The 26,061-nt window shown below is 31.6% G+C and overlaps 2 protein-coding genes across 2 annotated transcripts; both read left to right on the top strand.

Moving 5' to 3' along the window:
- Positions 1 to 221: 221 nt before the first annotated feature.
- Positions 222 to 1,017, top strand: LOC125498471 (uncharacterized). Its single transcript, XM_057395848.1, has one exon. It carries the CDS (start codon positions 222 to 224, stop codon positions 966 to 968), a length of 747 nt encoding a protein of 248 aa, XP_057251831.1. The 3' UTR covers positions 969 to 1,017.
- Positions 1,018 to 4,548: 3,531 nt separating this feature from the next.
- LOC104897478 (uncharacterized) lies at positions 4,549 to 19,914 on the top strand. The gene is made up of 4 exons (XM_010684362.4): positions 4,549 to 6,429; positions 6,564 to 6,614; positions 7,098 to 7,170; positions 19,441 to 19,914. The coding sequence occupies exons 1-4, from the start codon at positions 5,165 to 5,167 to the stop codon at positions 19,639 to 19,641; spliced, it is 1,590 nt and encodes a 529-aa protein (XP_010682664.2). The 5' UTR covers positions 4,549 to 5,164; the 3' UTR covers positions 19,642 to 19,914.
- The last annotated feature ends 6,147 nt before the right edge of the window (positions 19,915 to 26,061 follow it).

Below are 26,061 nucleotides of genomic sequence, written 5' to 3'. Positions count from 1 at the left end.
AAGGAAGCAGACAAGACATTGTCTTCTCAGCAATAAATAGTTCTTACTTATGGGACTTTCGCCGAGTACTTAGGCTGACAAAGAACATGCACCTTACAACAGGTTCAAGTAATTAAAATGTTGATGAAATTAGAGAATTTTCATAATGGATACTCAATGTTGGAGATGGCTAAGTTGGAGGGACAAATGATGGTGAGGCCGATATTGAAATACCCCATGAAATGTTTGTAGATGGGGGACATGACCCTATTGCGACAATAGTAGAAAGCACATATCCTGACATAGCGGATCACATTCGGGAACCAAGTTATTTTCAAGAAAGAGCTATTCTTGCTCCAACCAATGAAATTGCTGAGACGGTTAACGATCACGTGTTATCTCAATTGCCAGGTGAAGAAATAACTTACTTGAGTTCAGATGCAATTTCAGTGGAGGAAGGAAATTTTGGAATTCATGAGATGTATTCAACAGAGTTCCTAAATACAATTAAATGCGGAGGATTACCAAACCACAGTATACGACTGAAGGTTGGAGCACCAGTGATGCTCCTAAGGAATATTGATCAAAGTTCTGGGCTATGTAATGGCACAAGATTGGTCGTTAAGCACTTAGGCGATCGCATTATAGAGGCTATTGTGGTATCTGGTAGTAATTTGGGCAATAAGGTCTTCATTCCACGAATGACGCTGACTTCGTCAGACTCAACAAAATTTCCCATCAAGTTCCAACGGAGACAATTCCCTTTGGTTGTGTGCTTAATGACAATCAATAAAAGTCAAGGACAATCACTTTCGCATGTTGGCCTATATCTTCCTCGGTCTGTTTTCAGCTACAGACAATTTTATGTGGCCGTATCAAGAGTTACTAGCAAGAAGGGTTTGAAAATTTTAATAGTTGATAAAGAACGTGAAACATCAAATGTTACCACGAACGTAGTGTACAAAGAAGTATTTCAGAATGTTGGTTAAATACTCTTATTATTAATGTTACTCAATAATTAATTTTTATTTTCATCCACTTTGTTGACATGTATTTTTTTTACCTCAGATTTTCATGATTTATATTGCATGCGAACTTTAAGTGCTTCAAAATATGTTGCAACAATATTTACAGATATTACATTTGATGTATACAATTATCTCAAAAAATAAACTTCCCGTGCATTTTTGCACGGGTTAAAAGCTAGTATATATATATAAAAGAGGAACTTTTCGGGAGCATAGAGCGTGCCACCTAGGATTGCCACGTCATCTTATTAATTTAGAGATAATAAAATTTAGAGTTTGAGAGATAATAAAATTTAGAGTTTGAGAGATAAGAGTTTATTCACTCTACGGCTATGACAAAACCAAAAAAATTTATCTTTTAGGGATCTATTAGGATTGCCACGTCATCTTATTAATTTAGAGATAATAAAATTTAGAGTTTGAGAGATAATAAAATTTAGAGTTTGAGAGATAAGAGTTTATTCACTCTACGGCTATGACAAAACCAAAAAAATTTATCTTTTAGGGATCTATTATAACTAGGAATCTATTATAAGTACTACTATACTATGTATTCACTTTACGGCTATGATTCACATATAAAATCACAAAATAAAAAAAAAACCTGATTCTTGAGATTTGCCTAAACCATACGATAACATCTAATGAACTGCTGCAAATCTACTAAAGTAGCCAACATTTTCAATGACAGCTTCTTTGCATTTGTGGCAACTCAATATCTACTTTATTTTATTTTTAAACTTTTATTATAGTGATATACTGATATGTTAGTTGACAATACCGGTCAATATGCGTTCACTTATTAGAGATTGAAACAACCATTGCAATACTAACTTTATATCAACTTTTTATAAATTTTATTAATAGATAATTAAAGATATTAAAGATAATCTAAAAATAAGGGTATAATGACAAATATTTTATCAATTTTTTTTCTACTATAATAATGGGTTTGGGCATGAAATTAAGAAAATGAAAAAAATGTGTAATTTAGCATAGAGGTACTCCTTTAATTAACAAGTGTAGGGGATAAGTAAATCCTTAATAAAATAAGCGTAATTTCATGAGGCAATTTGATGAATAATTAATGATGATTTTATTAACATAAACTAAACGTAATACAAAATCAATAATGTTAACAAAAAATTACAAATAAAAAAATATAAAAAACAACCCGTGCAACACAGGGGCTTCAAAACTAGTCTATACTAATATATTAAAAGGCGTGCGTAAACCAGGAACGGTGCCACGTGGCGCTTTTCGTAAGGAGTTTTAGTTCATGTAATCCATGTACAATAAAAAAAAATTAGAGATTGCATAGTATAGGTTTTGATCCCGTGACCTCAAGTTCATGTAGTAAAGTTTTAACCATTAGACCAAGTTATATTTAGTGTTATCATATAAAAGTACAATATTAATAAATAAATTTTTTTCTTACCCGGGGCATAGCCCGGGCCTAATAACTAGTTTCATCTCATATCTTGGACGTTACTTTTTAAGATTTTAACCAATTAAACTAGTTGACATCCACACAACTTCCAGTTTTATGACCACGCTATTTAAATGATTGGTATATACTTTCGGCTTTACGAATTGGAATATAATTAATCATATGTTTTTGAAACGGGTGAAGTTTTTCTTGTAAATGACACAACTAACCAATTATAGGTAAATGACTCAACAACACGAGGCATGAGACAAACACAACACAACATAATATACTATGTGTTCGATCATAGGTCACGGCTAACCTCTATGTATGATACAACCTAGTACGATGCCCCCCCTGGGTCGTATAATATTGGGGTTTTTGGTTTCGGATTTGGGAATGGTCAGCCCAACGCAATATAGGATACAAGTCGTTGCGCTATGCCATACCCTTGCCAAGCCTTTGACGTGAACATCGGTGTACATGAACGAGACAACTCGAGATTGAATCGGTCAAAACTCGGTCAAAGCTCGACGCGAGTGAGCTCGAATAGAACTCAAGCTCAACTCGAGATGTTGACGAGTCGAGTTGAGCAACTCGATACTCGACTCGAAAACTCGAATCCAATCATTTATACAAAGTACCTAAATTTGGCATATTTTTTTACCTTATGGGCTCTTTTAACACGAGACACTTGCAAGCTACTCGAAATCTACTTGATCAGAACTCGACTCGTTCAAAATTGGGTCAAAACTCGACTCGAGTGAGCTCGACTCGAAATGCTAACGGATCGAGTCGAACTAGCTCAACCTCAAACTCGACTCGCATCATTTACACCCATAGACGTGAACACAATAGATCTGACTGGGCAATAACCCTATATTATATATAAACATTCAACTCTATTGATAAAAAAATACTTCTTATGCTTTTTGTTACAAGGTATGAAAAAAGAGAATAAGAAGACCTCCACACTAGAGTGACTCTTAGTACATTATTTACAAAAGTGCTTCATATATTATGAGTCTATGACTAAGGAGCATGAGGAGTTATGTATAGTATAATTTCTCCAATAATTACATAAATTATGTATTACTTCTTGTATATTTAAAGAAAAGAGAAAAAAAGACACCAAACTTTATGAATTATATTCTTTTAAAGAAAGGAACTTTATGATAAAATTGACATCTAGAATGTCCATTATTTCATGGGAATCATGGCCATCCATGATAAAATCCATCCCCTCCTAAAAAAAGATGGACCATAATGCTAACTTGGTCATAATAAAGTCAAAGTACTACATACATGATACATACAACTAACTGTTCAACTTCTTCTTTCCCCAACACTTTTCCTTTTCTTTAATATCTCTACACTTTTTACTTTGGAGTATAATGCAAAAATAATTTCCCAAATGTAGAAAACAAAACTTTTTTTAAAAAATACTTCCTCCGTTTCGAATTACTCGCTACACTTTGAAAATTCCACTATTCATGAATGAGGTTTGACCATGCATTATTTACTATTAGATAAAATCAAATGTTATAATGTAATATGTTGTTGGATTTGTCTCAATGTATATTTTAAAAAAAAATCAAAATTTTATACTTTACTCTAACACATAATTAAAGATATTAGTAGTCAAAGTAGTGCATCGACAAACGTGAAAGTCAAAGTGTAGCGAGTAATTTGAAACGGAGGAAGTATAAGGTTGATCTATTTGGTTAGAGATCCTCTTTTCAATCTTATAACAAAGATTCGATTCTCGCCTCTTTTAAAACAGGATCCTCAATTCTTCTTTTTCCCACCACATTCACATGCTTTTACAAATTACAAGAGATATTCATTTTACCTAAAAAAATCCGAATAGAATACATGCATATTCTCTTTTGTTTTAAAACTTTTTAAAAAAACAAGGTTGATCTATTTGGTTAGAGATCATCCTTCCAATTTTATAACAAGGATTCGATTCTCACCTCTTTTAAAACAGGATCCCCAATTTCTTCCTTTTCCATCACATCTACATGCACTTACAAATTATTAGAGATATTCATCTTACCTTAAAAAAAATCCAAAAAAAATACATGCATATTATCTTTTGTTTTAAATCTTAAATAGTAGAACTAGTCACCACCATCATTCTCTGGTCATCCTCTCTCTAACCATCTTAATTATTATCTCTCTTAAATAAGTCGTGTGTCAAGACATAGAAGTAGTACTAATATTTGATGCGTACTAACTTCCAAATCACAACTCACAAACTTCCAAAGTAAGAGAATTATTAGAGAAATCCCAGATTTTTCAGCACCTACTTCTCCCTCTTTATACTCCTCAAACTTCATTTCTTTTCCTTTTCTTTCTTTCTTTCTCTCTCTAAAATTATATTCACATAGAAGCAACCTCCATAGCTTCTACTTGCTGAATCAATCAAAAAGTGTTTTTTCTCCTTTCTTCCTCAAATAATAAAATAATATACATATATATACATATATATATATGTTTGTTGGTCCAAAAATAAATAAATGGGAAGTAGTACATCTAAGTTTGTGATTCAATTATTCCAGAAATTAAACTCCGCGTGCTAGCTGATGGAAAAAAAAACCAGAAGCAGAAGCAGAAACATCAGAAAATCAAATAGAGATCTAATATCAAGCAAAGGCAGCTTTTGGTACTATTTGATTTATTATATTATTACTTATACTAGTTGTAATAGTTGTAATAATAAGATATGACTATGGTTCCTACCCCTAAACTATCTAAACCACATTATTTTTATGGTGCTTGTGGTGGTGGTAGTGCTTCCGATGTAATGACCCGATTTGGTGGTTATGGTGGCTACAACGGGGACGACAACGGCAACGGCGACGGCGACGATGCTAGTAATATTGTTGATAATAATAATAACATTACTACTATTGCTAATAGTAATAGTAATAATAATGATAGGCTCCATAAAGTTGATAATAATGACAATGTTAACTCATGTGTATTAGGATCTGATTTAGGGATTGGTCATCCTAATTACTCTTACCATAATATTAGTCTTATGGCCGATGAACAACAACAACAACAACAACAACAACAACAACAGTTAAGAAGTTCTAATACTACTAGTGTTAACGATGATGGTGATGATCTTCGTCAGCCATCTGCTGCTGGTACCGTCGTTTCATGTTCTTCACCTCCGCCAATAGTACCATTATTAGATCATCACCATCATCGTATTGGTAGCTGCAGCAGCTGGCTGCAATTAGGTCGAGGTGATGGTGATGGTGATGGTGATGGTGATGGTGATGGTGATGGCGATGGCGATGGCGATGGCGATGGCGATGGCGATCAATCTCATCTTAAAATAAGTCCATCATGGCAACAACAACAACAACATCCAGCTCAAGTAGCCGAAGGCGGATTGATGCTAGAGCTGAACCTAGGAGGTGGTGGAGGTCGTGGTGGCGGAAGTGGAATGATACATCAAACGACACAGTTGATGCCAGAGTTTGAGTCTAGAGTTCCTCAAAGACCGCTTGATTTTCCAACTAGTAATTTGTTTGGAGGTATTGGATCAATAAGTGGAGGGACTAATACTTTTCTTTCCACTCATCCTATAATTCCTATATTTTCATCTTCTCAATCTCAACTTCCACCTCAACTACCTCATCTTCATCATCAGCATCAACCACAATTGTTATTAAGCGATCATCATTTTCTTCAGCAACAACAACAACAACAGATAGGGTGGGGATTGGCTAATCATAGAACAACTTTCTCTGCGGCCGCTACTGCGGCCTGTTCTTCATCTTTATCTCCTTCTTCATCTTCTTCTATGCCACCGGCTGTACCCGGTCAAGGCGGGGCGGGTTCCTTTTTAACCCGCCCGTTTACGCCAACCGGGTCGTCGGTAGATGCTGTGGATTCTGAATTCAGGCTTATACACCCACCTCCCAGAAGACTTCATTCTGGCATTTGGTTTAACCTTCAAGCTTCTTCTCATCAGTAAGCTTTTTTTTTTTCCTTTAATTGTTAAATATTGTAATGAATATTTATTTCTTGTTTTTTTCATAGGGTTAAGCTATATATATATGTGTAACATGGGTTTAATTTGATTGTTCGTATTGGTTTGAACGCAGATCAAAACAACCTTTTTTGCCTCAAGTATCCAAGAATTTTCTCCGGATAAAGTAATTAATTCTCCTTTTTCCTCTCTTTAATTAAGTTGTTTTAAGTATCAAAGTATATGAAAATCAGTGGAATTAGTTAACATGAAGTTTTTATCGTTTTTGAAATGTTTTTGTCTCGAAACCCCAACTATTTCCATGCTTATATGAAGATAACCGACTTTATTTTCATGTTTTAGTTCTAAAATCTCAATTATTTCCATGCAACATAGCTTCTTGAACATTTATAAAAATCTTAATTATACCATGAATAGAAATATATTTATCGTTTTTGAAATGTTCTTGTTCTCGAAACCCCAATCGTTTTCGTGCTTATACGAAGGTAACAATCTTTATTTTCATGTTTTAGTTCTAAAATAAAGTCTCAATTGTTTCCATGCGACATAGCTTCTCGAACATTTATTAATATAAATCTTAATTATACCATGAATAGAAATGTATGGTTTTAATTAATAAGTTCTTATTAATTTTATTTTGTTTGATTAGAGATGGGAGAATGACAGTTCGATTAGTGATGAAGTATTTGGCTAACAAGCTTGGATTAAATAGCGAATCAGAGGTATGTCCTTTTTTTCCTAGATTATCCATTTAATGAACAAATGCTAAGAATGCAACACGTCCCTAAATAATGAAGTATCATATACTTTTGTGATAGAAGAAACCTAGTTCATCTTATAGTTTCAAGACGTACGACGTTTAATCCAACAATAATAATTTTCATGCACATAACTACACTTATAGGTAGTATAATTAGATGGTGAGTAGAATCTTGATGTGGTTTTGTTTTTATTGAGATTAATGGGGTACTAAGTTATGCCAAGCAAATACCATAACTGTTTGTCTGATCTAGGAAATGTGTACGTGCTTCTCGAGTATGTATTGTTTCAAAGTTTCCATGCTTTAGGCAGTAATTATTTTAATGTGATTGAGATTTTAACCATTTATGTATATATTTTACTCGTAGAATGATATAAGGGCGTACTAAGAGGGAGAGGTGGTAGATTAGTGGAGTATCACCCTATATTTTAGGACATTGTCCAGAGTTCGAATTTTCATCCCAACAATATGTTCGACATTTAATTTTGGATTAGTTAGCTTTGTACCTAGCCTATGAGCTGGTGTGTTCTGCAGGCTAATAGTCTAGTAAGGGTTGGTCCTCGGACCAATTATCTTTCTTAATAATAAAAATATAAATACGTATGTAGTAAGGAGTGAAACATGGAGAGGTCACCACCTACCACCACCTTCATAATATTTGCTCAAATTTGATTGGGGTACGTATGTTTCCATAGATCTTCTTATTCAAGCTGGTGTGAATAATATATATGTCTATGTCCTTCACCTTACACTCAATTTTCACAAGAAAGCAACCTCCCAAATTTTTATTGATGTAGATATTTTTAACAAAATTAAGTTTGTCATCATGTTCCTTTTTTTAAAAAGAAAAAGGGAGGAAGTTATTATTATCCATGCACTTAATCAACCTAATAGGTGAAAAAGATATTTGAAAGCGGAATGAAAACTTAAAAATGGTTTGAAAGAGGTCCTTTCAAGAAGTTTTGCCATTTTTTTAGGGAGCTTAAGGCGTATTTCTTATCGTTTTTTATTTTCAAATTTTAGTTTTATGAAAAATCCAAGACAAAATTACGAAAGCGAAAAAAAGTAGTTTTTAGTTTTCTGTTGACGGGTTTTGGAATTGAGATGTGTAGTATAAGTATTATTGATTATATGTTTATTATACCTCTTATATCATATGACTTTTATATTCATAAAATCAAAAGCTGGAAATTAAAAATGATGTCAAATTAGTCTTTAATCATAATTTATAAATATGATTTTCTTACGGCTATATATGCTCTTAATTGAGAGGGTCTCTTAATGTTTTCTTTATCTCATAGCAATTATGTCCTTAATTAAGCATGTGAAATAATTACAAAACAAACTTGTCCATAGTTAGCTAATTATGTAGGACATTATCATAAAACAGTATCTCTAAGTATTTGATCTAATTAAATGATATGAATCCTTCCCAATCATCCATTTGAGGAAAAGCTATTAGAGCTTCTACAACCCAGAACTATGAAGGAAAACCCTTTACCCGTTATATATTAGAAGAATGGTTCAAGTGGAGATACACAAGGTGATAAAACTTGACCAAACCATGATAATATGTGATTTGTGAAGGGAAAGAAAGAATCACATAACATAATTTTCACATGAACTTTCCAGTCAAAATATAAACAGAACTCCTCAATGTAAGTCTCGTTTGAATGACATGATTGTTAATTTGTTTTAATAACTCCTACTAACTGTAAAAACCAATATATAACGCAAGAAGTACAATTTTAGACTATTATATTATTTAAGACACATCACTCTATGTATTTTATGTTTCAGTCGTTGTTCACAAGAATTTTCTTTTCAATCATGTTTTTGAAAATAACAGGAGTAATTATATATTCTTATACTCCCATATGTATGGTCTAATAGTCTTTTACCCACTTTATCGAAATATATATTGGGTATTAAGGCTATGTTCTTTTGTACTGAATCAAATTTTATCTGAACTGAAATGAAATGAAATGAATTAGACTAGACTGAAATTAATTAAACTGAATTTTTATGAACTAAACTGAATATTTATTGATTCAGTCTAAAAAAAAGCCTAACTAAACATATTAGTCCCACATTGAGGGTTCTTTTAGTTATATGTATAAGCAATAATCCTTTTGGAATATTCATAGGGACTTGTTAAGGCGCATTACATATATATACATGAAACCTGAGAACCTAATATAATGATGAGGGTGCATTATATGTATCTAATTCATGCAATCATAATAAATTTCTACGATCATAATATAATGATTTATGGACCTACTCTTTTTTTTTTAAAAAAAATGATTAACTTCGCTATACCAACTACTACTATCCAATAGCAACGAGGATACATCCTTGGCACACCACCTGTTGCTTCCATCTTACACATTGTTTGGTTACAATGGGAATCAAATTCCCAAACGAATTTACAATTTGTGGGAAATTAATTCCTTTATGAAATTATTAGAAATTAGCTAATTTAAATTATTTGGTAGTCATAAAGTAAATTGTAGTTTATAGGAATTTATGTAGGAATAATGGGTGACCAAGTGGATGGTAGGTAAATAAATTCGTACATTTTGTGGAAATTCTAAATACTCATGAATTTTTATTGCCCCATTTTCTCCATTTTCTATATATCAACCAAACAACTATCTAACTCTGAAAATCATGAAAATTTCTATTGCCTACATGATTTTTTGTATACCAAACAACCACTCTGAAAATCATGTTTAGTTCATTGATTAGTAATTCACGCTGACAAAATAAAATTTATTCTTCTATATATTTTTTTTCTTCTTTACTTCTATAAAAGGAGAAAAATGAATAGAAACTAGCATTTGACCTATGCTTAACTTGATATAGAAGTATATTTTATACAAGAAAATATGTTTTTTTTGGTATTATTGTGTTTCTAGGTCAAATCTGCATATTTAAAATCTAAAATCCTTATCACTATATCAAAATCTTAAAAAGATTAGTTTATTTGAACTAATAAGGGTATAGAAAAACTATCTAAAGATTTCCAGTGAAAATAAAATTGATATTTTTAATATAAGATTTTATTTTTCTTGAAGTGCAATATTCAAAATATGATATAAGTCGTAAATTTCCGACGAGAGAACGTTATGCTAAGTAAATGAATTTGTAAATGACAACAATTTAAAGTAACACAACAAATATTTCCTTGACATTTTTTTTTTCATATTCTACATTAGTAGATACAACAATAGAGAAATTTCACAAGAAAAACACATTGACTAAGAAACTTTCAATTTTATTTTTCAAAAAATGTAAGAATTGTTCATTAAAACCTATTAACGGGACTCAGACTAGACCTTAATATGCAAACAAGCCTTTTATATATAGGAAACCCCTTCCTAGGGCTAGATCTGTAGTGAGCCTCTAAGAAAATAAAGGTACTTGACTTAAGTTTAATAAAAAATGTCATGATACATTCATCAATACCATCTAAACAAAGGTGCAACACAATGACAATTTATTACTAATACTACCTTCGTTCCTAAACTATCGTTACATTTTGACTTTTAACACTATTTACAAATTTCAATTTGATTATATCATTTGTGATTTATCTATAAGGAAAAATAAAGTCAACTAGGGTCTTGTTTGATTTCTTGATATGTATTTTTAAAATATCAACTTTTTATAATTTTTTCAAATACAAAATTAGAGATATATTAGTATGCGTAAAAGTACAAGTGTAACCATTATCTAGTAACCGAGATAATATCTCTTAATTAGTAATATAAGGTCAATGTATATACATCTCTCTCTTTTCTGGCATGGCAAAAAAAAAAATTATTTTAAAAAATAATCAGGCAACTATTAACTGTCTAAAAACAAATACCAAATTCTATAGCTGAAAGATCCTATAGCAAAAGGTCAGACATATAGTAGTATACTCCATAAGACAACATATCTAATTTGGCTATAGGTATTATAAATCAATGTTGGTCAAATAATCATACAAATGATGGACGCTATGGTCACATAATTTAACTATTTGCAATACAATAATATTCCAAACAAACAAATATACATTCCAAGGTTACTATTACGACAAAGGATGGGAGTTAGCTCAAGTGGTAGAGCGCTCCCCCTTGGCCCTTGAGGTCATGGGTTCGATCCTTTCCCCCAGCATATGTTGGGGTATTTCCTTAGCATGCTATGCATGCCTTACCAGCCAATGTGTTGGTGTTTCCTACAGGCTAGTAGCCTTGTAGGGGTTAGCTCTTGGGCTAACTTAATTTCCTAATCAAAAAAAAAAAAAACTACGACGACGTCAAATTTTCATGGACGTAGTAAATAAAAGATGCAATAATATTCTTATAGATTATTCTTGTACATGATGTCATGTTGTCATACTTTCATACAAATAACAAGATTGATTATATGGAGATGAAAACAACAGGAACATGTTATATGGATTGATATATAATCTCTCCGTTTCATTTTAATTTACTCACTTTACTTTGAGAAAAAACAGAGATGAATTACAAAAGTATTAGAGAGAAATAAATTGAAAGGATAGAGAGAGAAACAAAAAAGTGGTTTAAAATAGAAAAAACAACAGTGTGTAAATTAAAAAAAATAGACTAAAAAGAAAGTGTGTAGATTAAAAAAAACGGAGCGACTATATATTATTCTTCCTTACCTAACATTTTATTCATAATAATGAAGTATGATGTTATCTTGACTTAGCTTAGGATGAGGATTGCATGAAAAAACACAAACATTCCTTTCTCTTAATTCCCACCCCAAAAAAATAAAAATGAATAATCATTTGGTCAACTCTCTAATACTTACGTCTTCGGCAACTAGCTAAGATTAGAATGCAAAGGATAATATTGTTGCAATCATTCAATTGCATAATTTATGAAAAAAATAATCAAACGTTCCAATCAAGAATCAGATATCTATCTTCCTTAAGCTCTTTTATTATATTTTATGTATCATTTGGTTGTCTTGTCCTCTTCATCAAAGATGTAAGCAACTCAACCCACGTAAAATCATGTAACACAAATAATTTTATACCAATGGAATAATATGCGACATATTTAATTAAACTTCTCATTTCTCTATCATAATCTCACTTATTTTTAATACTATTAGCTAGCTATCTAGGGAATAATAACTTAGTTAAGTCAACCTCTATATAATTGGTTAAAGTGCTTCTACATGTTCATCACCATGCCCAATATATCCAATACATACGTTGTAAACTTGTACAAAGGTACTATTGATGTGATACTAGTAATTATGGCAAACTTATTCTATTGAATAAAAAAAAATAGAATTGCTTTGATTTATTGCTTGTTTTAGTAAGTTTTTTTTTTCTCTTTTAATTGTCAAAACTTCTCTATTTTTGGGTAATAGGGACAAAGAATGTTATATCATTGATGTGGTGCAACAAAAGAGCTTTATAATGTTGTGGATGGTGGTCATGCATGCTTTTAGTTCTTATTCCACATCTTATTTTAGCTTTTGTTTAATAAAATATAAGGTCAAATGAATCTAAAATTATTGGTTCATTAATTAGGTAAGGTTATTTTAGCTTTTTTTTTCTAAAAAAAACTACAATTGTGGATTGTTTAATTCACGAGTTAATATTGAGTAAAATAAATTACAATAAAGTTCAATAAATGTAGATAAAGAGTGAACAAGTTAATCAGGTATAATCTTAAATAATTAGAATGAAGCTGAGTAGAACGTAACACATATTACTTGTAAAGTGTGAGATTGAATCACGTGAAAATTTTGAGTCATCATGCAAATTTTGTTTTTTACCTTCTTGGTCTAAATAGATATTTCAGGTTTGTTCAGCAATATGAAATATAAGTTAAGGTGATTATTTTTACATTTTGGTTATCTTTCTTTGTCAATTCAATTCAATCCAGTCCAATCAATCAGGATCTTAGAGCCTCTTACACTTCTACGATAATGAACTTCTTGCTGCTCAAGTAACAATACACTTACTCACCTTTAGCGTAAAAGAAAGTCGAAAGATTGCAGCATCAGTAAAGATCTTCACGTCCAAACCTCTCTTGTGACCCTATTCCCACATGGCATGCAACTTAGTACCAATCATTGTGTTTCTTACAAAGTACTCTTACGTGATTTTACCGCAATTCACGGTGTATGATATATTGATATTGCCACTCATCTCAACCTAAATGATAGTAGATGCACTTCCAAGTCTTCCATTAATACATTTGATTTTGGGAATACAAACTAAAGGAGCTTCGTAATGCATGCATTGGCATAACATCATCTAATCTATACTTCTAGTAACTTATCATAGTATAATGTATGCAATTAAATCTCTAGTAATTAAAAATCTTACACTATATATATTACTTTTTAGGATGTGAAAAAGAATTTTCAAAAAATTAATTTTCAAAAATTGAATTTCATTATATGATTTTACTTAAATCAGATAATGTTGAATATATAAAATTGATCATAAATCTTGCGAAAACAAGTTTGGCCGTTGATGTTTATTGTAATTGAAATAAGAACTGATTTTTTTTTATTCAAATGTCAAAGTTTTTTTTTCTTTTAGCTATCTAACCATTTGATAGCCATGTTAGGTCATTTGAGCGTGATTAAACAGATATTGTGTCACGCTCAAAGTGTGAAAAATCACATATACTTCCTCTATTTCGTTTTAAATGTAGCAAATGAATATTATTTATGACATACAAATTATTCATTTGTTATATTTAAAACGAAATGGAAGAAGCACGAAAAATGTTTTTCCTTCCCCACCTTGGATCAGTTGAGAATAATGACATCTTATTAATAGAATAGGAATACTATAACAAAACAAAGATCTTTTCAAAGAGGTAGCAAGTATACACATAAAAGTTCAGGAATGCTATAATGGTTTTTGTTCATATTCCGCACGCAAACGTGTTGTACTTATATGCATATATCATATATCATATATCATATCAATCATCATGATGAGCCTTATGCATTAAAATAAAATATATCATTAACTCAAGCAAATAAAAAGCACTGAGATTTCTCATCATCAAGACATGAAAAATAGTCTTAAAGAACAATAATGGTATATACCACGGGAAAGGGGAAAAAAAAAATACTATTGTAAGAAAAGTGGGCATGTTTTATCTCTGGCCTTACCAGTTACCCCTAATAATCACTTTCAGTAATTTATTATTCCTACATGGACTAGTAAGTGTGTACGAGTAAATATTTTATTTTTCTTTTTGTTTTACTTTCATGGGGTGCATTGACTTTTAATGAGATGTGTGAATAAAAAGTGCATAGAGCAATCAATTTATGGCATTATTATCTTTTGGTCTTACTTGCATTGGCACTCAATTTAATAAGGAGATGTACGAAAAAGAAAAGAAGAAAAAAGGAACTTTTTTTTTAATGGTACTAAATACTAATGAGTATTAATAGTAGTGAACTATTAAAAAGTGCTCCCGATGGTTGTCTTCTTGGTGGATTACGAAGAGAAAGAATATAAAAGTAATATTAGTTTATTAATAGAGAGAATAAATTTGGCCAAAAAACTGATGTGTAGTTTTTTATGATGGATCAAGAAAAAGAGGAGTAAAGAAGGAATTCGACGAGAGAAAAACATGATGGAGTAGGTGAAAGAATGAAAAAGTAATAAAATAATTAATGACCATAAACTATAGGACAACCATTAATTGTGCTCTTACTGTCTTACATACATCATCGTCATCATCATCATATTAAACAAACCAAAAGAATAGCAAAAATAGTTTACTACAAACCACCTACAAAACTACACGTGGAGAAATTCACGTCAAGCAGCCCATTTGCATGCCTTTCCATCTCTCTTTCTCACTTGCCCTCTTCGTCATGCTTTCGCTTGTTTACACTCAGCTCTTTGGTAAGCTTCTATAGCGTACGGACATACTATTAGACGCCTATGTATACATCTAAGTGTCTAACTTTTATCTTGATGTTGCTGAGCCAAGCTCGTTAGCGCTTTAGAAAGATTGCAGGGCGTTTATTCAGTAATTGACGCCTTGTTTATCTGGGTTGAATTGAACTGAAACGAGATGAAATGAACTGAAATAAAACTGTAAAAGGAAAGTAAGTGAACTAAAATATTGAAACGAAATAAAATATGATCAAAAGAACAAGGCTAAATCTCTAGTTTGTTAAGAGAAAGTAATACCAATTGTGGTTACAAAATTAGGGTTTTGCTTGATAATGATTGCTTAGTATTAGATATTATGTAGAGATAAGATTGAAAGATAACGATAATCTTTCGATATATTGTAATTAGTTAGGATGTGGTATCTTCTTTAAACAGCTAGTACTTTCCGTTGTTTATATTGGTTAAGTCATTAAGCATAGTATTAGATATTTACTTGATTACAAATATGTTAAGTAAAAACTTTTTTTTTGAGAGGATGTTAAGTAAAAACTAGTTATTGGATGTTAGTTGGAGTTGTTTAGTAAAACAATATTTGTGCAATCAACTTTTTTTGATTTTGCCTAAAAACATAGTTTTACTTTTATATGTAATTGAAAATACTTTCTCCCAATTTTGCCTTCACGCAATTATTTAAAAGTCGATGTTCATATCTTTTATTACAACTGATAATATGATTTAATGTACTTATACATATACGAGTATAGACATCGAATACCCTCATTAGTAGAATTTTGAACATATCATCATTTTTCAAACTTATATATGTATTTTGTTAGATATAAAAGGCCACTAGTTTATCTCTTAATAGAAATCATGAGATCTTCTAAGGTATGTAGAAGGCATTCAAATAATGTTGCTTTTTTTGTGACCCGACTGAAATTTAACTTATGATTTTCTAATCCTATGTGAACTTGAAAATCATGAAAATAACTTATGGTATCTCATACCTTATTTAATTTATTAAACCTTATTTTAGCTCTTATATAAACTTATTAGCTTTTATAAATCCTATATGTTTTTATTTACTCTTATCCTAACGGAACTAAAGGGGATACCATAGCTTATGGCCTCCTCTATCGTTTTGAAAATCTATTTATTATTTTTCAATGAAATGTTATACTTCCTCTGTTTCTAAATAAGTGCAACATTTCTTGTTTTCACGTTTACCAATGCATTATTTTAACCATTAATATCTTCAATTATCAATAAGTAAAAATTATAAAAAGTTGATATTAAAAAAAATTCACATTCAGACGAATCTAATAAGATCCCACATGAATATGTTTTTAATGTAAATCACCAAAGCTAATTAAAGTTTAAACTGTAAATAGTAAACACTATGCAAATGTTGCACTTATTTAGAAACGGAGGAAGTATAATCTAGTCCTCTTTAATTAAAAAAATCTAGACTATGCCACTGCTCATATACTCTATTTTCAAAACTTAATTATTCCTTACAAGTTTTATTTATATTAAATATTTATAATTAAATTATTAAGAACTTATTATTTTCGAACTTATCTAGCTAAGTGGCGTAAGATGACCTAATAGATGTGAGTTGTGACGTTGCTTAATTGGGTAAGTTAGAGAGGAGGGAATTTGGGAGATAAAAAGGGATGAAAAGACAAGTTGGAATTGTGGAAATACATTGACCCTTGGCAAACTTCTAGGGTTTGTAATGGAAGAAACAAGCAACGTGAATACGACGTGCATGAAATTTATGAATATAAAACTAATGACAATGAAAGATGTGTACATGGAAGTTAGGTTATATGTATTGTAAGATGTAAGAAAAAGGCACAAGAAAAATACAAGAAAAAGGGTAGAAAATCTTTTTTGCCGATTCCCCGGCGTGCTTTATGGATCCTATCGACTTTTATATACTTCAATACAAATACAAGGTGGTAAAATACTTGGATAATATTTCCAACCCATTATAATTTATAGTATATTTCTTTTTTGGGAAAGTGAAATAAGCAAACAAATATTGATATAATGTTGTTTACTTTTAGAAATAAAATAAATAGGTTTGATAGCCATTGAAAACATTTCTTATATGAAATTATAATAGCTCTAGTTAACTCTTTATAATCAATAAATAATCCATTTTGACAAAATTTTATCAATTACTTTTTCTTCCCTTACGAGTACAATCCTTTAATAAATGGTTTACATATTAAAGAAAAAGGAATTCCATACAATATGCTAATAAAATATTATATTTTTACAAAAATGGATTATCATACTGTTCTTACGTTCTTATAGTGTTCTCACCTAAATGATTTAATAAAAGTTTCTTAAAATGAGAAGAATTGAAAGGATTGATGATATGCATAATTTTAAACTAAATATGCATATTAGAGTTTTCGAATTGCAAGTATTTTTTTGAAAAACAAGATGCAGATTTTTGTTAAAAGAAATGCACATGATAAGAAAAATGTTGGACATTTAGGCACCGTTCTTTTGTATAGTGAAAAATTGAACTGAGTTAAATTGAGCATAGCTTAACATAAAAAAGTAAATGAATCGAACCGAATTGAGCATAAGTCCAAAAGAACATGGTATTAATATAAAAAATATGAAAAAAGCAATATATATAGTAGTGTATAGTCTATGTGTTTATGAAAATGAGAAGTCTATGAGATGATGATTTTGGCTTACGAGCAAAGTATGGTAGGACTTGTAATGATTTGAACTCGGGCAAAAGTTTTGATGGTGGGATTTGCGGGCAGATTAATACTCTCATATAATTCTCCTATGTGATTATAGGGCAAATGAATGTGGTATCTTCCAAGCGGCTGACCGCTGACCCATAGTGCTTTGTTTCGTCTTGTCGGGTGAAATTTAGACTTTAGGGAGGATGCATGATCAATAAAAGGTTTAAGAAGATCACTAAAATTACTCTTAGATATAGTTTATGATGTAGACGTTAGCAAAAAGTATTATAGCTAAATATTGATAGCATGAAATACGTACGTAAGCTTGTCACAAGGATGATCTCATCATTTAAGTTTTTTTTTTTAGTAATTGATAATAGTTATAGTCCGATCCATTCGTTTTTCTAAGATATACTCTCGGTTATTGTAGATATACATTTTAACGCAAATTGGAGAAAGAGTGTAAAAAGAGGTCCGTTTGATTTCTTTGCTTTTATTTTTAATGAGAGATGGAGTGTGTGTTTATTGTATTATAAGGGAGATAGAAAGTATGAATAAGAATGACAATGATGCGAGTCGAGTTCGAGTTTGAGCTATCTCTATTTGACTTGTTAGCATTTTAAGTCGAGTTTGAGCTGCATGAGTCAAGCTCACTCGAATTGAATTTTAACAAAGTTTCGTCCGTACAAAAAGTTAATCAAAATTCAATGCTAGCTATTTAAGTGACCTAATAAAAAAAATGGAAGGTTTCTTGGGGTGGGAGGAGAATAATCTTCTTGTTAGTTGATATTTTACTTTATTTTTGAAACTCCTTGCTGATATTTGATTTGTACAAGATGCTCATCTTATTTTTGTATTCTTTAGCATCTTGATTAATCAAATAAAACAATGTATTGTATGTGAATGCCAGAAGAAAAAAAATTATCTGAGATGACTTTCTAATAGGTGCTTGTGATTTGACTTTGACTTGTTTACTAATCATAAGCTGACATTATTAATTTGTTAATTATACCTAGCTACGTCTTAATTCCTGAACTGTCACTTTTTAGCGGATATGATGGAGATTATGAAACTGATATAAATACATTTTCTTTGTTTATATTTCAAAGCTTTCAATTGTGGCATATGCAAAGGAATATGTATGAAAATAACGTACCATCTGTTAGCTGGATATTTAATTATAGAAAAAATTGACAAGAAAATTTTAAAATGTTTGAATTATTGATTAACTTATATAGATTCCAATTTTAAGGGTTCATAACTTTTAGCAAGTCTAGGTGACTTAAAACTGACGAGTTTTTTACAAAAATCTCACATAGTTTCTATTTTCCTCCCTCAATTAACCCTTCTAGTGTGATCCATGTTTTACAAGTTATGACCTATTAAGCCAATTTCAAGTCACTAAAGTCCGCTAAAAGTTAAGATCCCCTAAAATTAGGATAGGTTAATTAATAATTTGGACCTTTTAAAAATGATCGTTAAAAATTAAGACTTCTATTGTCAATTGTTCATAAATTATATAGACAGAATATTAGTATTATTTTATAAGCTAAGATACTTTATAATATGAAAATAATGCATGGAATGTGTTATATGTATGCAGGTAGAGATAAGATGTAGAGGGCAACAAGTAGAAACATTCTTGACGTTGCAGTATGTAAGAGACAATATTTGGATTCGAAGGGACGTTGCTGTGACGTTGCTTCCAGACTCCTCAACCTCAGATCATGTCATGGTTTTGAATTATGGTAGAAGCACCATTACTACAACTACTACTATTTCTTCCACATACCTACCTAATTAATGATAGGCTAGCCACCTAAATTATCATGGATTGGGGATTTTTATTTTTCATTTCTCCTCATTCATTAACCCCAACTTCTTGTATCAATATTGTTGATCTATTAATTATCCTCCCAAAAAAAAAAAAAAAAGATACCCCCCTCTCTAATTAATTTGCTTGTAGGATAAACCAAAGACCCCAAAAATGGTATGTGTTTTTGGCATTGGGGGGTCCTTTGTAATTGTATAAATCAAATATTTTATATTCCGATAATAGGACATGTCATTTATTCTTCTTTTGGATCAGAGTTTTTATTCAAAGCCCTTCTGATTCTCTAGCTAGTTATTTGTTTCTGTGTGCGTCTTTTTAGATAAATGATAAATATATGAGCATAGTTCTTGTACAACTGTATTATAAAATGTTATGGATCTATTTTCTCATTTCATTTGCAATTTCACTCCAATAAATCACATCTAAGAAAAGAAAATGTGTGCATATGAATATATGAGCCTTATAATAGAGTATATATTGTTATTCTTATCACACTAATCAGGATATATGAACAAATTTGCTATTCTATTAGAGGTTAAAGATATGGATATAACTCAATTGTGAACTGGTTCATTCTTAACTCATCAGCTTGTAAATTAAGAAAATTAATAAATGTGTTTAATTTCCAACTTTATTGCATCATTTAAATTTCCAATTTAGCTCCAAAAGGAAAGTAAATGTAAGCACAAATTGCTTAAATTGTATATTAGTATGGAGCAGAATAGTCACATCATTTGATATCTATTAAGACTTTAAGAGTGCTTATTGTTGAAACATGATTTTTCAAGTCAAGTTTGAGTTTGAACCGTACTCGAATAACTTATGACGTCAAACTCTAACAAGGATTTTTGAGTTGGAGTTTGTGCTCAAACCTCCAATCTTAGAGCATAGTATAAACTATATTTATTATTTTATATTACATGTCAACAAGTTAGCTAGACAAGTTAGTTAGAGTTTGTTAGCCTTCTAACTAATTCTTGTATAAATAGTAATTCTTGTAAAAGATGAGATAGAACTTTCATTTTCTGATTTTTTTTTCTACTCTCAAAATTGTATTACTTCTCTCTAAATCTGTTCTACAATCAATAAAATGATACAAGATTTCTAGATTCTTCATGGTATCAGAGCACAATCTCTATCATGAGATTGAGGTTTACTTCATAATTCTGCTTTAAGAAATTCGATTCTTAGATTATCTTTGCAATTATATTGTCAGTTTGCAATTGTATGAAATTCTGAATTGAAGAAGATTTCAATTGAAATCGATTTGAAATTTATTGATTTCAAGACTTGATCAAATTGGTTGAAGAATCAATAATGGCGCAAGATTCTGAAATTTTACTTGATGGTGATCGAAAATGGAGCTACTAGAGGTAGCAGTGATAATGGAGGTAATGTTAATTCGCTTTTCATCTCTTATTCCGATAATCCTACTTCTTCGCTTGAACTGCTATCTTTTCTAGCAATAATTTCATGAGATGGAGTAGAAATGTGAGAAGAGCATTAATTGCGAAAAATAAAGAAGGATTCATCAATGGAACACTGAAATTACCAGATAACAAGGATAAAAGTTTTCAGAAATGGAAACGAGCAGATTATATGGTTGTCAGCTGGATCTTGAGTTCTATGAGTTCAGCCACTAGTAGAATAATTGCTTATTGCTGCGGTGGTATTGTTGTGGTTTTACCCATACGCAGCAATAAATCACGTAAAAAGAAAGGTAAAATATAAAATAAAGATATTGATGCGATTTCGGTCTAAAACCGCAACAATACGGTATCAACAGAATTTTTTTTGAAAAAAATTGACTATTTGACTAGACATATTGCTTCGGTTTTTGTTAAAAACCGTTGCAATATATTAAAATAATATTAAAATAACCGCAACAAAATCATTAAAAAAAGTATAAAAGATATGAATTAGGGTTTTTTTCCCTCACTTTCCTTCTCTCACCAGCCGTTCTGCCTCTTTTCCTCTCAACCTCTCATCTCTCTCATCTCTCTCAACCTCTCTTCATCTCTTCCTCTCAACCTCTCATCTCTCTCATCTATCTCAACCTCTCTTCATCTCTTCCTCTCAATCGTCGGTCTATTCCCTCTCTCACACGCCGTTCTGCCTCCACCGCCTCTCGTCAATTTTCGAAGCGAACGAGCAAAGCCAAGCGCTTCCTCTCAACCGTCGGCACGTCAATCTTCGAAGTGAACGAAGCAATGCCGACGAAGCCGCCAAGCCCACCGGCCTCGACCGCAAGTCGCTCCTCTACTCCGTCGTGGGATTTTTACTATTCGTTCGCATCTCTGCACCGACGTTCGCATTCTGTGTACTGGTGGTGGTTTGTATTCCGTTTGTCTCCACCACCACGTTCGTCGTTCGAGTTTCAAGATCTAAATATTTTCCCTTTTTTCTTTAATTTTTAATTTTTTTTGTTAATTCTCTATAATACGAGCATTCGAGTATTTTTTTCTTTGTTGTTTTTTTAAATTTTCATTGTTAGCCTGTTTTCATATTATTTTATATTTTGTAATTAGGGTTTGTAAAATATTATTTTTATTGAATATATAGCAGTTTGGGTTAATTATTTTTGTGTTGTTATTGTAGTGCAATAGTCTCCTTGGATTTAAAAATGTTTATATTATAAGTGTATTATAACTATCACAAATTTACGCCTTGAGTAATGAAAAAAATTTCTTTTTACCTGCCCTACGTAGATTGCTGCGGTTTTCTGAAGAAACCGCAGCAATATACTTGTATTTTCAATATTAAAAAATACATGTTGCTGTGGTTTTCCCAAGAAACCGCAATAATATTCCTACTTTTTTATTATTAAATACAGCATATTGCTACTGTTTTGCCCAGAAACCATAGCAATATGTTCAAATATTGTCACGGTTTAAAACCGCAGCAATATATTAATTACCTATTGCTGCCCCCTTAATTGCTGGGCGGTCAAAACCGCTGCAATAGGGCACTTAATGACTGCAACGTACAGTAAGCATTTATTCTACTAGTGAGAATTAGCTGATGAGTTTGGATTTATGGATAATTCAGCTGAATTATGGTCTAAATTACAATAACGTTTTGGTTAATCGAATGGACCATTAGTGTATCAATTGAAGAAGGAGATAGGATTATTACAGCAAGAAAACATGTCGATCATTGCTTATTATGGCAAGATCAAGAAACTTTGGGATTAGTTACAAAGCTTAAGAATGTTTCCTGTCTGTTCTTTTGGTTCTTTGAGCAATTGTTCATGCAATTTTTTCAAGAAAATACAAGATCTAGAAGCTGAAGATAAGTTGATGCAATTCTTACTTGGTTTGAATAGTGGTCTTCATACTACTATCTGTCTATTTCTAACATACTATCAATGGATCCTACACTCAATCGTGTTTTTCAATTATGCAACAAATTGAAAAACAGAAAGAGGTTAATGTTGGATCAATTGAATTTACTGCTGAAAGCAGTGCTATGGCAGCACAAAGAGTTCATAGATCATTTCAGACACAGAAGAATTCTTTTAATCCAATAAAATAAAAAGGATTGGAAAAAGGAGAAAATGGAGCAAGTATGTGAACATAGTAAGGGTAGAGGTCACACAATGGATCAATGTTTTAAATTGATAGGTTATCCAGAATGGTATAACTCTATCAAGGGAGGAAAGAAAGGTAATACAGGAAGTCATGGATACATAATGGTGGCTAATGCTCATGTTGATTATGGTGATACTCCACTTGATCAAGTTCCTCAAGGTCACTCTCGTACTGCTGGTGATGTTCTTGATTCTGATATGGCTACATTGATATGTCAGCAAGTCATGCAAATTATGAAACCCAAGCATGTTGATGCTAGTTTAGGAATTGGTGGATCTAGCAGCTTTGCTAGCTTTGCAGGTAACACATCATTATCTTTATCTTGTTCTGTATATAAACAAAATGATAATATACAAGCTGGATAATAGATTCTGGTGCATGTGATCACATGATCTTTAATGAAATGCTCTTGGTTGATAAAGTAGAGTTAAATTCACCAATTAAGGTTGGTTGACCTAATGGATCTTACAGATTGGTGAATAAAACTAGAAAAGTTATTTAAAGTGCAAATTTGGTATTACATAATGTGCTTCTGAAGGAAGGATTTAAACATAACTTGATGTCTATTGGACAATTGGTAAATAAGTCAGGAATAACAGTGAGTTTTAATGGGACTGGCTGTTATTTTCAGGATCATTCTAGTAGAGCTCTTATTGTTGTAGGCAAGAAGTATAATGGACTGTAATACTTCAATGCTACATGTTTGAAGACATTAAGTGGTCGTCACTAGTAGAATAAATGCTTATTGTTGCGGTCATTAAGTGGCCTATTACGGCGGTTTTGGTCGCGCAACAATTAAGGGGGCAACAATAGGTAATTAATATATTGCTGCTATTTAAACCGCAGCAATATCTGAACATATTGCTGCGGTTTCTGGGAAAAACCGCAGCAATATGTTTATTTCTTATTAAAAAAGTACAACGTATTGCTGCGGTTTTGGATAGAAACCGCAACAATATCTTGGTCTATTCCTGCGGTTGTTACCCAAAACTGCAACAATAGGTCCTAGTACAGGCAAAAAAAAAATTTTTGCGTTTTACAATTAATTTTTTTGCATTTTGCAATTAAATTTAAAAGAATATCATTCTCTTATCCAAGAGACTATTCCAGCACTAAAGTACCATAACAACACAAAATGAAAACATAACTAACAACACAAAATGAAAACAAAACTAATAAACATACCCTAATTATAAAAATATATAAAAAATGAAAACATAACTAATAAGCAAAAATTTTAAAAAAACGAAAAAGAAAAAAAAATAGAGATACAACAGTACATTATACATACATAGAATTAATAAAGAAAATTAAAAATTAAAGGAAAATGGAAAAAATAATATTAGATCTTGAAACCCTAACTATGAGATACAGAATTAGACGAACGCAACAATACAGAAGGAAAATGGAAAATGGTGCGGACATCGAACGAACTCGAGACGGTGGTGGAGACGAAGATGGCGAGCAACGGTGGTGGAGACGAAGACGGCGAACGACTTTGGTGGGACGAACACGACGGCGACCGACTGGGAACAAACAAACTCGAGACGAACAAACTCGAGACGAACGAACTTTGGTGGAGACGAAGGGGCGAACGACTTTGGTGGAGACGAACTAACACCGGCGAAACCGAAAATGAGATATGTAAATAGGGAAGATAGAGAGGAGATGAAGAACGATGTTGTTGCGAGGGCTAAGGGCGACGGCCGATCGATTGACCGAGATCTGTAAATCGGAAATGAGAGTGGAGAGAGAGGAGAAAGAGAAGAGAGAGAGGAGAAAGAGAAGAGAGAGAGAAATACTTTTTGGCCGGCTGATGAGGAGGAAATGAGAGAGAGAGAGAAATATTTTTTTAACTTAAACGACTGATGAGGAGGAACAAAACCCTAATTGGGCCGCACACATTTTTTATTTAAAAAATCCTATTGCTGCGGTTTTTTTGTAGGAACCGCAGTAATAGGTTGAAATAATTATTTTTTATATTATTTTAATATATTGCTGCGGTTTTGGTCAGAAACCGCAACAATATGTTGCATCAAAAAGTCAAAAAATTTCAAAAAAAATTTGTTCAAACCATATTGCTGTGATTTTCGGTCGAAATCGCAGCAATATGGTTGTTTTATATTTTTTCTTTTCTTTTTACGTGATATATTGTTGCGTATGGGTTAAACCGCAGCAATACCACCGCAGCAATAATCAATTATTCTACTAGTGTGTGACAACCTTGAGACTCAGGTTAACTGTAATAATGTTGTTACTGAACTGTCTGTAGATGATATTGTGCTTTCATCCAAGACAAGTACAAGTATTAAGAATAAATGCAATACTAAGGTTTCTTTAGATATGATTCATGCTCGTTTAGGACATTTGTCATTATCTAAAATGCAGCATATAGAAATCTGTAATTGCAAAGGCTTAAAGGAATATAATTGCAATTATATGTTTGCATTCTAAGCAACATAAGCTTCCTTTTTCTGTTAGCCTTAATAGAGCATTGCAATGCTTTGATCTTATTCATATAGATATGTGGAGAGCTTATAGAATTCTTACATTGAATGGTGCATCCTATTTTTTTGACTATCTTGGATGATTACAACAGGGTTGTATGGACTTTTTTGCTACACAAAAAGCTGCAAATAGCTAAAATAGTTGTTGATTCCTTGGAAATGATAGAAACACAGTTTAATAAAAAGGTGAAGTGTATTAGATCAGATAATGGTACCGAATTGATCAAAGAACAATGCTTAACTCTGTTTGCTCACAAGGGTGTCATTCATCAAAGAAGTGTACCTCATGACCC

Source organism: Beta vulgaris, chromosome 6 (assembly GCF_026745355.1).
Source record: "Beta vulgaris subsp. vulgaris cultivar EL10 chromosome 6, EL10.2, whole genome shotgun sequence".
NCBI lineage: Eukaryota > Viridiplantae > Streptophyta > Magnoliopsida > Caryophyllales > Amaranthaceae > Beta > Beta vulgaris.
Note: the sequence above shows the minus strand (reverse complement) of the source record. Positions and strands in the feature narration are given on the sequence as shown.

Excerpts from the sequence above, each read along its gene's own strand:
- LOC125498471 (XM_057395848.1), top strand. The coding sequence starts at position 222 with ATGTTTGTAGATGGGGGACATGACCCTATTGCGACAATAGTAGAAAGC.
- LOC104897478 (XM_010684362.4), top strand. The coding sequence starts at position 5,165 with ATGACTATGGTTCCTACCCCTAAACTATCTAAACCACATTATTTTTAT. Across the intron at positions 6,430-6,563 it reads CTTCAAGCTTCTTCTCATCA|ATCAAAACAACCTTTTTTGC; the intron begins GTAAGCTTTTTT and ends GTTTGAACGCAG. Across the intron at positions 7,171-19,440 it reads GATTAAATAGCGAATCAGAG|GTAGAGATAAGATGTAGAGG; the intron begins GTATGTCCTTTT and ends ATATGTATGCAG.